This window comes from Cebus imitator, unplaced genomic scaffold (assembly GCF_001604975.1).
Source record: "Cebus imitator isolate Cc_AM_T3 unplaced genomic scaffold, Cebus_imitator-1.0 Scaffold18, whole genome shotgun sequence".
Taxonomy (NCBI): Eukaryota; Metazoa; Chordata; class Mammalia; order Primates; family Cebidae; genus Cebus; species Cebus imitator.
In genome coordinates, this window is record NW_016107333.1 from 12,748,593 (window position 1) to 12,764,733 (window position 16,141).

The 16,141-nt window shown below is 38.7% G+C and overlaps 1 protein-coding gene across 7 annotated transcripts in view; it reads right to left on the reverse strand.

Annotated features, from left to right (window-relative positions):
- The window catches only part of NR2C1 (nuclear receptor subfamily 2 group C member 1), a 58,440-nt gene that overhangs the window by 14,361 nt on the left and 27,938 nt on the right, over nucleotides 1–16,141 (reverse strand). For 6 of the 7 annotated variants that reach the window (XR_001820932.2, XM_017515927.2, XM_017515932.2 and 3 more), the window contains exons 9-10: nucleotides 13,650–13,815; nucleotides 4,629–4,750 (exon numbers count right to left, since the gene is read on the reverse strand). Coding sequence is in view for 6 of the 7 variants with exons in the window: in XM_017515927.2 (XP_017371416.1) it covers nucleotides 4,629–4,750; nucleotides 13,650–13,815 (288 nt within the window). In the remaining variant the exon portion in view is untranslated. The remainder of the gene's footprint in view (nucleotides 1–4,628; nucleotides 4,751–13,649; nucleotides 13,816–16,141) is intronic. The other variant, XM_017515914.2, reaches the window with a different exon arrangement.

The following is a 16,141-nucleotide window of genomic DNA, read 5'->3' on the forward strand; positions in this document are numbered from 1 at the left end:
AAAAAAAAAAAAAAAAATCACAACAGGCCTGTGCTATGCATCTTGCAGTAAGAAAATACCTTGGCATTGTTGGAGAAGCTCAGAAAAAAGGAGTATAAGTGCAAAGGATAAGTATACCATAACTATTACTAAGGAAAAAAGACACAAGTGGCAGATGAGAAATAGCCTACCAGAATATTGTTTCCAAAAGAAAAGTGAAAGGACTGTAGAAACCAACTACAGAAAGATATCTATTTACATTTATCCAAACCCCCAAACCAAAAATCCTTATGGTATAGCTATGTTTTTAAAAAGTTCAATTACATTAGGAAAGAAAAACAGCAAGGCCACTCTGAACAGGTAGTCTTCAAGAGAATGAAGAAAAATGACCTTTTATTATCTGCTTTGCAGCAGGCAATGGCTTAGATACATTTACTTTCATTATCTCACCTATGTGATGTAGTTCATAATCAAGTGTTTCTGCTCCTAATTTACAGACACTGAGCCTCATTTAATTTAGGTTACTTGGTCCAAAGACATATAAGCCAGCAGATACATCAGAACAGAATTTGAAATTTATGCTCCTTTATACCTCATTACACAATTTAGCAAGTAAAATGCTAAAGTCAAATTTCTTAGTATAGACTCCTCCATTTAAGGTTAATATTTTGAGATGGTAAGGGCATGTCTGCTACCAGTTTTTCCAGTAAGGAAAAGAAAACAAATGACTATTGTAGTTTATGTTCAAAAGATCTTTCCTTTAAGAAGCAAAAAGAGCTCAGTGGAGACTGTAGTTAAGATTATCAATAAAGCATTCAAAAAGCAACACAAGTGTTGACGTTAAAAAAAAAAAAAAAAAGGCCAGATATGATGGCTCATGCCTGTGATCCCAGTACTGTGGGAGGTTGAGTTGGGAGAGTCACCTGAGGCAAGGAGTTTGAAATCAGCCTGGACAACATAGTGAGACCTCTATCTCTATTTTTTAAAAAAGCATTAACTTGCAAAACACTAAATGTGTTAATTTCTTTTACAAATAGATACAGGTATTTTTCTCTACTGCACTATTTTGTGGGTTTGCTTTTTTTTTTTTTGGAGGCGGAGTCTCACTCTGTCACTCAGGCTGGAATGCAGTGGCATGATCTCAGCTCACTACAACCTCCGTCTCCCGGAATCAAGTGATTTCCTGCCTCAGCCTCCTGAGTACTGGGATTACAGGTGCCTGCCACCATGCCCAGCTAATTTTGGAAATTTCAGTAGAGAAGGGTTTCACCACGTTGGCCAGGCTGGTCTTGAACTCAAGTGATCCACCTGCCTTGGCCTCCCAAAGTGCTGAGATTACAAGCATAAGCCACCACACCCGGCCTGTATTGTTAACGTTCATTAAAATATGTACATAGGACCCACAATTAGAGATTATATAATTATTTATACAATTTATTTTCATAAAGGAATATTAACTTTTGAGCCACCCATATCTGATAATACTGAAGGCACTAGCCTCAGGGAAAAATTATTAATGATATGGCAATGAACCCACAAAGTTACAGGCTTCAAAACCACAAAGTTCCAGGAAACATTATATTATGTTTCAGTGGTAATTTAAAAGATTCAGCTTTCTGGCTTAGCATTTAATGGAAAGCTATTGCTTACATTATTCAATAAATAAAATCTCCTGTGGTAAATGGTGGTGGCTTGGAGCTTTTGGTTATATTGTAAGAATCTAGGTAGAGATGACTGCTGCCACACTTATTCCAGGCAAATCATGCCAAGTTCTCTCCACTACCCCGCGATGGAATCTACCACTACACTACCCGTCTAGTTACTTAACCTAAATTATGCAGGGAGCACTTAAAACCAACAACTGAATTCCTCTAAATACTGAAACTACAAATCTTAAAACAGAAAATCAATACCTTTGTGAAATACAGAAGCCTTGTAAAATATAAACAGTATTAGCTGTGTACTGAAAATCAACACCTTTGTAAAATATGGAAGCCTTGTAAAATACAAATGGTACTAACCGTGCACTGTTTAGTAAGATTCTTTAAGTTACTGTTCCCTTCAATTAAAATTAGTGATCAAAACAATCTTGATTTTAGAAAATGATTAATGTTGCTTATCTGTTTCTCTCTGTAATATTAGGACTTGGTCACCAACTTTTTTTTTTTTTCTAGTCACCAACTTTTATATTTTGAGATAAAAATATAACCTAATGCCAGTTTCTACTTTTAGAATAGCTTTTATTTCCATATAACAGAATTTTTCCATCATTACCACTTAGTCCTTATCCATACGATTAAGTCAACACATAAATAAGATCTATGAATCATCTGGATAGGGATAAAAAATAAGAGTCTGCATAATGGCCTTGATTGCTAGATCAAGTTATTCTAATTAAAAAGAATCTTGTGGTTGTTACATTGAAACTGATTCTCAATACAGATCACAGGAAAATGTGGCTACCACTATAAAAATCACTTATTTTATAAACGGAAACCTCCTGAGACCTTATTTTTGGTTTTTTCAACATCTGCATTATTTCCATAGGATAATTATACTCAATTTAATAGAAGTACTCAAGATCAGTGGTGTTGTAAATAATTCAAGGGGTTCAAACCACTCCCCAAAATTCCTTTTGTCATTTTACTACAATAACTGATAGCTTATTATGAAAAATATCACCAGGTTACTTTTTAGACATATGAATATGAGTTACAAGTTGAGTGAAATACACTTAATGTTTTAAGATTAAATCAATTGCTGGCCAAGTGCAGTGGCTCACGCCTATAATACCAGCACTCTGGGAGACCAAACTGGGCAGAACACTTGAGGCCAGGAGTTTGAGACCTGCCTAACCAACATGGCGAAACCCTGTCTCTACTAAAAATACAGTATTTTTACAGGTGTGGTGGTGCACAACTGTAGTTCCAGCTACTCAGGAGGTTGAGGTACGAGAATTGCTTGAACTGGAAGGTGGAGGTCGCAGTGAGCTGAGATCACACTACTGCACACCAGCCTGGGAAACAGCAAGACTCTAACTAAATAAATAAATAAAATTAATCAATTGCCAATATGTAAATTTACATTCTATTTTTTTCTACAAACAAACAAACAAACATACTGGAGGTTGGGTGAGGTGTTGCACACCTGTATGGGAGGCTAAAAAGCAGGAGGATCGCTTGAGCCCAGGAGTTTGAGATCAGTCTCAATGACAAAAAATAAAACAAAACAAAACAAAAAAAAACCCACAAAACAACTAGAGAAATTCTGAAAGTTGAATGTTAAAAAAGGACTAACAATCATTTTAAAGGTTAACCATTCCAGAAAATCAGGCTTTTAGTCTATGTAACTCTAATATTTGAGTACATTATTTAATGCATGGTATATCTAATACTGATTAATAAACCAAATTATAATGTTAAATATGCCTTTATTCAATTCTCTGTATGCCTTTTGTAATCATGTTTGCATGTTTCTTAGTTATATTCAAAATAGTCTCTACAGATAAGGTGTGGGCAATTACTATTCCTACTTGGCAAATGGAAGAACACGTATAGAAGATGTGAAAGTGAATTGTTTATAATATCATACTGGTGAGTAGGGTCCGGGAGTTGAATTAAAACTTTCTAATTTTGAATAAAAACTTCCTAACCATGGGCTTAACTTTTTCCACTGTTTTGCCTTTATACACACCAGTTACTTTAAAACAATTTAAATACATTTGGCAAACTTTAGGTAAATCCTTAGTTTCTTATAGTAGGCCATTTTCTATCTCATCTGATTACTTCAGAACAGAATATAAATATACTTTTTTTTTAAGAGACAGGGTCTAGCTCTGCCCCAGGCTAGACTACAGTCATGTGATCATGGCTTAGTGCAGCCTCGAACTCCTGGACTCAAGTGATTGCCCCCCACCCCCACCTTAGCCTCTAGAGTAGCTGGGACTACTTGTGCATCACCATGCCCAGCTAATTAAAACTTTTTTTTTTTTTTTTTGTAGAGACAGGGTCTCATTCTGTTGACCAGGCTGGTCTTAAGCTCCTGGCCTCAAGCCATCCTACTGCCTTGACCTCCCAAAATGCTGGGATTACAGGCATTAGTTACCATGCTCAGCCTCAGATGTACTCTTTAGTGGTAAGACTAACCCTCTAAATCACAGTCGTGGTACTATGGGGGTTTACATTTTTTTTTTCTTTTTTTTTTTTTTGAGCCACATGATTGGAAAACAATTATCTTTACTTTTAACATAACCACTGTAGGCAAAATTTAGCTCTTTAGTAATATGCCCAGGATGAACGCTGAAATAGTAGTGATGAGAGAGAAACATGAACCCAGGGCAGTCTTACAGTCTAGTCTATCTTTGAGCTAATGAAAGATGAGGCCTGTTACAAATGCTAGCCATACTCTATCAATTCCACTGACTATATTCCATCCAAATTCTTAGTCAAACTACAAAATATGGATACTCTTCCACATACAGAGAAAATACTAGTTAGCTGCCATGATTTGTCATATGAATGACACAACCTAAAGTTATAATGTTATACTCTGTTTTCCTTTAATGCAAATCTTCCCAAAATAAAAGTTCTTGTTAAATGTACATGTGTGCTATAAAATCACATTTAAATTCAAGACTTCAAAAAACTCACCCTAGAGCCTGGAAAGAAGGAATTGAAAGTGCCCAGTGCATTGATAAGAACAGCAATCTGGAGGCAGACTCCCCAATGTAGTGCACATTCAGGTACTCAGGCATAGGAGAAGGCATGGTGAGCTAGTATGAACAGGGATTTAGGTAAATTATCTTAGGACTGAACGTTCCAATTTATCATTTCTTTGAAAAAGTTGAATGTAAACATAAGATATCAATGACAGCTAATATATTCACACAAAAAAAACTAATCTTGAAATAAGCTAAGTCACTAGAATTTACAGCTAACAGGGCTTAGAATAAATGAGTAGCCCATAGTTTCTAACAAAGCAATATTCAGACAAGCAGAATCTCAATAAATATCAACCATGATATTACCTGGTTATGTTACTTCCTGTCTTGGTCTAACAGTATGTTTCTTTTCCTTCCCTTTCTCCATTAACAGTAGCATACAACAAATTCAGTTTAAAGAGAAATCCTGTCCAATAAATGTTTCTGTCATTTAGGCTAAGGGGTTAACAAATTTAAATGCTTACAGGCCCAGGAGAGTACAGAGTACAACAGGCTTGCTGGTACCAACTGGGAAGAGCATATTCCCAGATAAAGGACACAGCTGTGAATTGAATTCAGCAAAACGAAAACATATGGAATTGTGGGATCAGCACTGCCAGCTCTTTCAGTTGTTCAAAGTGCACATTCTGTGTGAAATCTCCCTATTTAAAAAACCTGGCAGGCCAGGCACGGTGGCTTGTGCCTGTAATCCCAGCACTTTGGGAGGCCGAGGTGGGCGGATCACGAGGTCAAGAGATGGAGACCATCCTGGTCAATATGGTGAAACCCTGTCTTTACTAAAATACAAAAAGAAAATTAGCTGGGTATGGTGGCGCATGCCTGTAGTCCCAGCTACTCAGGAGGCTGAGGCAGGGGAATCGCATGAACCAGGAAGGCGGAGCCGAGATCATGCCACTGCACTCCAGTCTGGTGACAGAGCGAGACTCTGTCTCAACAAGAAGCCTGGTACTAAATAAAAAATTTTAAAACTTATTCTACAGGTATGTCTGTGGACATACTACTAGCAAGTGGTCAGTTTATATTGCTGATCCAGCTCTTTAAAATGTTTGACTATTGTTGAAACTTTTTTCTACTTTCTAATTACTGAAATGATTAATAGTATCAAGTACAGTGAAGGTACAGAAAACCAAGTACACACTACCGAGGGTGGGGTAATCTGGAGAACAATTAGTCTATTATCTACCAAAATTTTTAAAATAAGTACACCCAATAATACCACTTCTAAATCTCTGTTCCAGCAAAATACTTGCAAAATGCACAAAAAAGCATGGGTAAGGATGTCCATTACAGCTCTACATCTAACAATGAAATTAAATGCTGGCAACAACCCAAATTTCTATCACTAGAGAAAAGAATAATCCATGCTATCGAATATATGTGGGCATTAAAATTAGAAAGATAAATTGTGATGTAATGGCATACAAAAAAAAATTTCACAGGTAGCAGCTCTGAACCTGGGTAATGGTCAAAGCAAATAAAAGACAAAAAAAGAAAAAAAATCTCACAGACATCCAAGTAGAAAAAACTGTAAAACAGTATGTATTAAAATAGACGACCCAATTTATGTTAACGGATATGTATATATGTATACCTAAAAAGTACAGAAGGAAACGTGCCACACAGTTAACACTGGCTACCTCTGGGGTGGGGCAGGTAGATGTGCCCATATGTATTTTTCTGGGGAATGACTATTATAGCTTTCAGCAGATTCTCAAAGATAACTTTTTTTTTTTTGAGACCTAGTCTTGCTCTGTCACCCCTGCTGGAGTGCAGTGGATCGATCTCAGCTCACTGTAACCTCTGCCTCCTGGGTTCAAGCGATTCTCCTTCCTCAGGCTCCTGAGTAGCGGGGACTACCGGTGTGGGCCACCATGCCTGGCTAATTTTTTTGTATTTTTAGTAGAGATGAGGTCTTACCACATTGGCCAGCTTGGTCTCAAACTCTTTTTTTTTTTTTTTTTTGAGACGGAGTTTCACTTGTTACCCAGGCTGGAGTGCAATGGCGCGATCTCGGCTCACCGCAACCTCCGCCTCCTGGGTTCAGGCAATTCTCCTGCCTCAGCCTCCTGAGTAGCTGGGACTACAGGCACGCGCCACCATGCCAAGCTAATTTTTGTATTTTTAGTAGAGACGGGGTTTCACCATGTTGACCAGGATGGTCTCGATCTCTTGACCTCGTGATCCACCCGCCTCGGCCTCCCACAGTGCTGGGATTACAGGCTTGAGCCACCGCACCCGGCCTAAAACAACTTTTTTTTTTTTTTTTTTTTTTTTTTTTTTTGAGACGGAGTTTCGCTCTTGTTACCCAGGGTGGAGTGCAATGGCGCGATCTCGGCTCACCGCAACCTCCGCCTCCTGGGTTCAGGCAATTCTCCTGCCTCAGCCTCCTGAGTAGCTGGGACTACAGGCACGCGCCACCATGCCCAGCTAATTTTTTGTAGTTTTAGTAGAGACAGGGTTTCACCATGTTGACCAGGATGGTCTCGATCTGTTGACCTCGTCATCCACCCGCCTCGGCCTCCCAAAGTGCTGGGATTACAGGCGTGAGCCACCGCGCCCGGCGGTCTCAAACTCTTGATCTCAGGTGATCTGCCCACCATGGCCTCCTAAAATGCTGGAATTACAGGCATGAGCCACCACACCTGTCCCCTCAAAGGTGTCTTCTATCTACAAGTCTTGAGGTTTGAAACAAAGAAAAGTTCCATAAAAATGTAAAAAAAGAAAAAAAAAAAAACCCTGCTTTTGTTCATTATTAGCCACAAATGGTTTACCTATTTATAAATGGTACCAAGTAATAAAACAAAAAGGCCATTAATAGTGGAAATTCTGTAAGTGAAAAGAAAATTTTTTACGTATTTAAGAATGTTTGGCTCACACCTGTAATTCCAGCACTTTAAGAGGCCAAGGTAAGAGGATTGCTTGAGGCCAGTAGTTCGAGACCAGCCTGGGCAACATAACGAGACCCGTTTCTACAAAACAAAACAAAAAAAAAAACAACAAAAATTTTAGCGAAGTGTGATGGCTCAGGCCTGTTAACCAGCAACTCAGGAGGCTGAGGTGGAAGAGCTGCTTGAGCCTAGGATTTTGAGACCAACCTGGGAAACATAGCAAGACCCCATCTCTAAAAATAAAAGAAATTAGCTGGGCATGGTGGTATGTATCTATAGTCCCAGTTACTTAGCAGACTGAGGCAGAAGGATCCCTTGAGCCCAGCAGGTCGAGGTTGCAGTGAGCCAGGACTGTGCCACTCAATTCCAGCCTCGGTGACAGAGCAAGATCGAATCTTAAAAAAACAAAATGTATCATATCTTTTCAGGATTACCTAAGGTGAATAAAAAGAAAGTCTGAAAAATTAGGGGAAATACCAAAAATTACTAGTTTTGGGGGAAGGGGCAAGTAAGGCACAAAACAACAACAAAAAAATCCTTTGCAGGGCCAGGTGTGGTGGCTCAGGCCTGTAATTCCAGCACTTTGGGAGGCCAAGGCAGGCAGACCACTTGAGGTCAGGAGTTCAAGACCAGCCTGCCAACATGGTGAAACCCCATCTCTACTAAAAATACAAAAAGTTATCCAGGCGTGGTGGTGCATGCCTGTAATCCCAGCTACTCGGGAGGCTGAGGCACGAGAACAGCTGGAATCTGGGAGGTGGAGCTTGCAGTGAGCCAAGATCGCACCACTGTACTCCAGCCTGCGAGACAGAGCAAGGGAGACAAAGCAAGACTCTGTCTAAAAATTAAAAACAAAAAAACACAAAAAAACCCCAACTTTTGCAAAATAGTTTATAATTGCATTTAAATAAAATATTAATACTTGAAATGTATAAACACTGGATATAAAGGTTTTGATTACACAACAGTGGTGGTAACTGAAAACTTTCTGCTGCATTTAATCATAAAATGGAAATAGTTTACAACACACACTAAAGGGACTCGTTATTTAAAATACATATCATATTGGGTTTAAGGAGAAAATGTTTGATAATCTGTTTTACATACTTAATAAAACTCTAGTATTTTGAATTAGAAAGCTAATGCTGGCTGAAGAAACAACAGTCCATTTAATAAGTCTTTGAGACTAAAAAGACAAAGATTTCTTCCTATCTTATAAAGAGACTGACCTTCCCCAAAATTCCTGTGGATCTTTAGGTTTATAAAATGAATTATACACATTTTTCAAATTAGAAAAGTTCAATATATTGAACTGAATTTTTTACGTGTTGACAAGAACTAAACCTAATCAATCTATTTTAGCAGTTATTACTTGCCTCTACACTTATCTTTCTAGCAGTTTCTGTATTGAAATCTGACAACAGCCTGCTCAATACAGCCTTTAAAAAAATCACTGGATGGCTGCGTGTGACGGCTCACACCTATAATCCCAGCACTTTGGGAGGCCAAGGTGGGTGGATCATTGGAGCTCATGAGTTCGAGACCAGCCTGGGCAACATGATGAAACCTCATTAAACCTATTAAAAAATTAAAAAATCAGCTGGGAGTGGTGGTGCATGCCTGTAGTCTCAGCTACTCAGGAGGCTGAGGTAGGAGGATTGCTTGAGTCTGGAAGGCAGAAGTTGCAGTGAGCCGAGATCCTGCCACTGCACTCCAGTCTGGGCTATAGAGCCAGGATGTCTCAAAAAAAAAAAAAAAAAATTTCCTTGAAGGCTGACCACAAGCACAGTGGCTCAGGCCTATAATCCCAGCACTTTGGGAGGTTGAGGTGGGAGGATCATTGCTTGTGGCCTGGAGTTTGAGACCAGCCCGGGCATAGTGAAACCCCAATCTCCACACACATACAAAAAAAATCATTTGAGTTAGGAGATCTGGATTCTACTCCCAACTTTTCATTAATCACTTCCCCTAATTACCAGTAGACTCTAGATTACACATTCATTCAGTAACTATTTACTGAGAGTTCACTGGGAGCAAGTGCTATTATCTCAGTGGAAGAATAAAAACTGAATGAGCTACAGAAAGGGCTAAGAAAGGCAATGTCATGTGTGAGAAACATGGGCAGCTGGATCAGAACATGGAGGGTCCTAAAAGGTCAAATTATAGAGACTGGATTTAATTTTATAACATGGGCAATGGGAAGCTACTGAAGGCTGATAAGTAGCAAAATGACATAATTTGATTTTTAACAAATATAACACTGGTACCAGCACACAGGACGAAATGGAAAAGAAAGACTGGAAGCAAAGGTATTAGGGTAACAAATCAAGAAAGGAATTTTAAAAGGCCTAAAATATGGTGAAGGAAATGAAGAAGAAGGCAGAAATGCAAGCAACAGAATGGTTAAAATTCTGTTACGGAACAAGAGGAGTGAAGCTTAAGGAGAATGATTGCCTCCAAAGTTGCAAACATGGGTGACCAAAAAGACTGATTCTAATATTAAGATATTAAACATTTTAGAAATAAGTATATGCAATTTCCAAAACCACCTCACTTCTGTTGCATATACGTAATTTCTAACATGGAAATATGATCTACTGTAATTAATCTAAGATTTTAAGAATCAAGTGAAATAAGGTACATGAAATCATACCAAAAATTCTGAAGCTTAACAAAAATCTTTTTTTCTTCTGTGATCGAGTACACACACACACACACACACACACACACACACACACACACACACACACACACATATATATATATTTGGGATGGAGTCTCACATTGTCACCCAGGCTGTAGTGCAGTGGCACAATCTTGGCTCACTGTAATCTCTGCCCTCTGGGTTCAAGCACTTCCCCTGCCTCAGCCCAGGAGGCTGAGTAGCTGGGACTACACACATGCGCCACCATACCCGGCTAATTTTTTTGTATTTTTAGTAGAGACAGGGTTTCACCATGTTGGCCAGGATGGTCTCGATCTCCTGACCTCGTGATTCGCCCATCTCGGCGTCTCAAAGTGCTGAGATTACAGGCGTAAGCCACCTCGCCTAGATTTTTTGTTTCGTTTTTTTGAGATGGAGTCTCATTCTGTTGGTTAGGCTGGAGTGTAGCAGTGCGATCCCGGCTCACTTGCAACCTCCACCTCCCGGTTCAAGCAATTCTCCTGCCTCAGCCTCCTGAGTAGCTGGGGTTATAGGCATGTGCCATTAAGCTCAGCTAATTTTTGTATTTTTAGTAAACATGAGGTTTTGTCATGTTGGCCCGGCTGGTCTCAAACACCTGACCTCAGGTGATCTGCCCGTGCAGGCCTCCCAAAGTGTTAGGATTACAGGCATGAGCCAGTATGCCCAGCCAATAAAAATCTTAACTATTACTATTGCCTTTGATTTTTCAAAATCAAACTTCAAGCTTCATTATTAGATGATTTCTCCTTATTACCAAGATTGCTTTGAACAAGATACTAAAAATCTCTAAATCTCTTTCTTCAGCCACAAAATGAGAGTAAAAATTCTATCCCTGCCAGGTGTGGTGGGTCATGCTTGTAATCCCAGCACTTCGGGAGGCCAAGGTGAGAGGATTGCTTAAGGCCAGGAATATGAGACCAACTTGGGCAAAAGTGAGATCCTATCTCGACAAATACTTTTTTTTTAATTAGCTGGGTGTGGTGGCACATGCCTATGGTCTCAGCTACATGAGAGGCTGAAGCAGGAGGATCCGTTGAGCCCAGGAGGTTGAGTCTGCAGTAAGCTGTAATTATGCCACTAAACTTCTGTCTCAAAAAGAAAAAATTAAAAATTCTAACAACAGATGTGGTGAGGCTCAAAGGAAAGAGTGTATGTGAAAATAGGCTGCAAACTACAGTGTACGTAGAAATGCAACAGTGGAACAAAATGTTATTCAGCTCAGCAAGTAAGAGAGGACTGAGGGGTTTGATTCCAGATGTAAGGTCTTGAAACCCATGACAAGAAAACTTCAATGTGAGAACCATGAAATTACCAGACTCTAGCAGCTAAGTGGGGAAATCACAAAAAGTAAAACATTTGACTTCACATGGCTGTAAGACTCCGAGAAAAATGGAGCAGTCCTTTGCAGGAGAGCAACAAAATTTTTAAGTGCTGATTGTGCAGATACTCAGGAAGACAAAATGGAATGACAAAAGCCAATCCTAGAAAGAAAAAAAAAGTTCTAATTTGCCAAATTCTTCTGTCCAAAACATTTCAAGACATCAAAAACTTTGAGGACCAACATCAACAATAAACAGGTAAACTACCCCTACTTTCTAAAGAGCACTCTGTCGTTTTCCCTCACAATGGGTCTGTTTCTACATCTCATTTCATCCTTCCTCCCATTTAAATCCAAAGCAGAACATAAACCTAAGAAAACAAAAGAAAGTTTTTTATTTAGAATAAGGAAGAACAATGGGAAAAATCAAGTTTTGCCTTGCTCCACCCTTGTCCATAAATCTTACCATAATTTTTTAGAATGACATTAAGTTTTCCTGTAGAGTGTAAAAAAAATTTTGTAATTTTTTCCATGTAAATTTTCTTTGGTAAAATTTTACATAAAAGTTTCTTCACTGATCTATTTTATTGACGACATCAAATTATACTATTTTAAGCCACTGCGTTTTCTCTGTGGCTATTTCTATCAAGGTGAATTTTATAAATACAAATATTACTTTGCACTCACAATTTCTACTAATGATACATGCATTTATTTGACAGCTGTACATCTTCTAAGAAATCCATGGACTTTTATAATCTATCGTAAAAGTACGAGAAGTCACCCTCAGGCATTCCAGGGCTGCTATATATTGCTAAGTGAAATCTATATGGATTCAATCCCTTTGCATACATCTTGCTAACAGTATTCTTAGCTAAGTGGTTAAAATGGAGGAGTCAAAACAATAGGATCTTAATGTGGGGTCTCCACAGTGAGCATGTCTGTAACTCTATCCAAGCATTATTGAATGACAAATCAAATAGTAGAAAGTGATTTTCTAGTCTTCTACATTATTTCTAGTTTTCTGCATGTATTATTTCTGTCATAATTAGGTTGATGCAGAAGTAACTGCAATTGTTGCCATTACTTTTAGGGGAACAAAACAAATTACAAATGTACCTTCTCCAAAGTGGCTAAAAAGTGTAAGTTAAAAACTAAAAGTTAAAATGTATTAAATAATTTGTATCTTTTAAAATTTTAATTTATTACGTAATTTTTATTTATTATAGAGACGAGGTCTTGGCATGTTGCAGAGGCTGGTCTCAAACTCCAGGGATCAAGCAATCCTCTGGCCTCAGCCTCCCAAAGTAGTGGGATGACAGGTGGGACCCGCTGCACCTAGCCAATTTGTATCTTATAATAATGCAGAAAGCCAGCTAATTAGAGTGATACATAACAAATGGAGTCTTTGTAGTTACTATGGTAAGAGCAAAATATCTGGGTCTTAATTGATTTACTATAAAACAGTAGTTAGGCATTGAACAAAAGCAACACATGCAAAAGTCCTTAGCCTCCTGCATAGATGTGCACTAACATGCCCAGCTTATTTGGTATCTTGATAAACAGAAAGCCTGAAGAAATTTTGTTTCTATATCCAGATGAGTATGTTTTTTCTGTTTTGTTTTTACTGAGATGGAGTTTTGCTCTTGTTGCCCAGGCTGGAGTGCAATGGCATGATCTTGGCTTACCCACAACCTGTACCTCCCGGGTTCAAGCCATTCTCCTGCCTCAGCCTCCCGAGTAGCTGGGATTGCAGGCATGTGCCACCACACCTGGCTAATTTTGTATTTTTAGTAGAGACAGGATTCATCCATGTTTATCAGGCTAGTCTCGAACTCCTGACCTCAGGTGATCTGCCAGCCTCGGACTCCCAAAGTGCTGGGATTACTGGCATGAGCCACCACACCCAGCCCAGATGAGTATGTTTTAGCTGCTGTTTTGAAATTCTATCAGGGATATTTCTGACTTTAAAAGCACAACAAAACATACTTTGATTTTTGAAAGGTGGATCAAAATCAAGCAATACAACATACAAATTAAAAAAACATATAGAAATACCCTGAAAGCTACATGTGAATCGCTGAGAAGTGGCCCCTCTTTTTCGGTATAATTTATGCTTGATTCTCCAGGGATGAGGTGTACACTTCCTTCCATGCATGCTGCTGAGCTCTGGCAGGCTGTGCTCTCTCCAGGATTCAATGCTTTTGCAAGAGTGTCAAATGCCCTGTAAGAAGACATCAGAAGCTATGAGCCTGACCAAACACCACAATAAAATAACAACTCTATACAGGATTCTAGAATTAAAATTTAAGCCTAAAAAACTGGCCGGGCTGATCTAGAACTTCTGACCTCAAGTGATATTCCTGCCTCAGCCTCCCAAAGTGCGGGGATTACAGGCGTGAACCACCATGCCCGGCCTAAAGTCTTTTTAAAATCTTGTATAATTAAGGGGGAGAAACATCTTTATATTTTCGTATGACAATAGGCTTTTAAAAGTTATATATTTTGTCGCTTGAGCCCAGGAGGGAAGGGCTGCAGTGAGCTATGATCACACCACTGTACTCCAGCCTGGGTGATATAGCAAGACCTTGTCTCAAACAAAATCATTTTTAATTAATCATTTTTAAAATACATTATATATTTGACACACAAGACTATTAGCCCATTTATTTTGTATACAAAAGTTACTTAGAACAAGGATAAGAACTTATGTTGACTTTAATATACACAGTACAGTAGGTCTTAAATTTTATTTAAAAATTCAGAAAACATTTTACTCATGTTTATTTTGTCACACTGTCACTCAGGCAGGAGTGTAGTGGCACGATCATGGCTCACTGTAATCCTGAACTCCTGGGTTCAAGCAAGCGATCCTCTGACGTCAACCTCCCGAGTAGCTGGGATTACATGTGTGCAGCACCATGCTCGGCTAATTTTCAAATTCTTTGTAGAAACTCCGTCTCACTATGTTGCCCAGGCTGGTCTCCAATTCCTGGACTCGAGTAATCCTGCCGCCTTGGTCTCCCAAAGTGGTGGGATTATAGGCATGAGCTACTGCAGCCAGGCAGAGAGCATTTTAAAACGTGTGGTCACGTAGCTAAATCTAAACTGTAACAATTTGATACTAGAATAATGATGAACTAATGTTAGCAAATAATTACTCAAAATAGTTCTGCTTATTTTTCAACAATAGGCCTCCTAGACTTTCTTAAAATCTCATGTTCAACAAAGTACTACTTATTGTGACTCTTAAATATAGTTCATTACTGAATACTACATTTATTCAGTAATTATATACATATGTATATATAATATGTTGTTGGTGGTGGTGTTTTCTGAGATGGCATCTCGCTCTGTTGCCCAGGCTGGAGTGCAATGGCATGATCGTGACTCACTGTAACCTCCACTTCCCAGGTTCAGCGATTCTCCTGCCTCAGCATCCCGAGTAGCTGGGAATATAGGCATGCGCCAACACACCCAGCTAATTTTTTCAATTTTAGTGGAGATGGGGTTTCACCGTGTTGACCAGGCTGGTCTTGAACTCCTGACCTCAGGTGGTTCACCCACCTCAGCCTCCAAAAGTGGTAGGATTACAGGGTTCACCCATCACGCCTGGCCAAATCAGTATATATTTATCACGATCTTTTTTCTTCTCTTAGAGATGGGGTCTAGTTGCTGGTTGACTCAAACTCCCAGGCTGAAGTGATTTTCCTGCCTCAGCCTCCTGAACAAATAATGTGTTCAGCTTATTCAATATTTTAGATGATAAACGTAGTGTGGGAAAAGCCTGAAGAAATTGTTTCTGTATCCTAAGCATTAGTATTTATAAAATGAAAAACAATTCTGATACTACTTTCTTCAAGTGTAACTTAAAACTGAATATTAATGTAAAAGACTTAGTTGGTTAAACTAATATTACAACTCAGTTGGTTAAACTAAGTCTTTTACATTAATTTTCATCACTAGAAATTGAAAAGCAGGATCAACATGATTGCCTAGAAAGATAAATGTTTCACTCTTTACACACATCTTTATCTTTAGAAGAAAACAATTCCTAAATTTTAAGACTAATTTCTTATCTTAATTTCTAATCTTATAATATTCACTTACTGATTTTGTTATTTAGAATATAACTTTTCATACTGAATGTAGGTTTTCAGTTAAAACTTACCATGCCTTAAATTTTCTAAGTGAGAACAGAAATGTAGGTTGAGCATTCCTAATACTAAAACCTGAAATGCTCTAAATTCAGAAACTTTTTGAGTACCAACATGATGCCACAAGAGGATATTTCATACCTGATCTCTCATAATGGATTCAGTCAAAATGTATGTGCATAACAGTGTATTTAGTGCTTATTTCCTGTCCCCAAGGGAAAAAAGACCAGCTGAGATAAAATCTTTTCTGCACACGCCCAGATTCCCCCAAGCAAGCACGCCCACTAAGGATAATAAAATGGCACATGTTCGGGCCAGACATGCCAATGGCAGGTTCCCTGATTCCCCATAAGGAGCTAAAACCTATGTGCATTACTCACTGTTTTTTTTTTT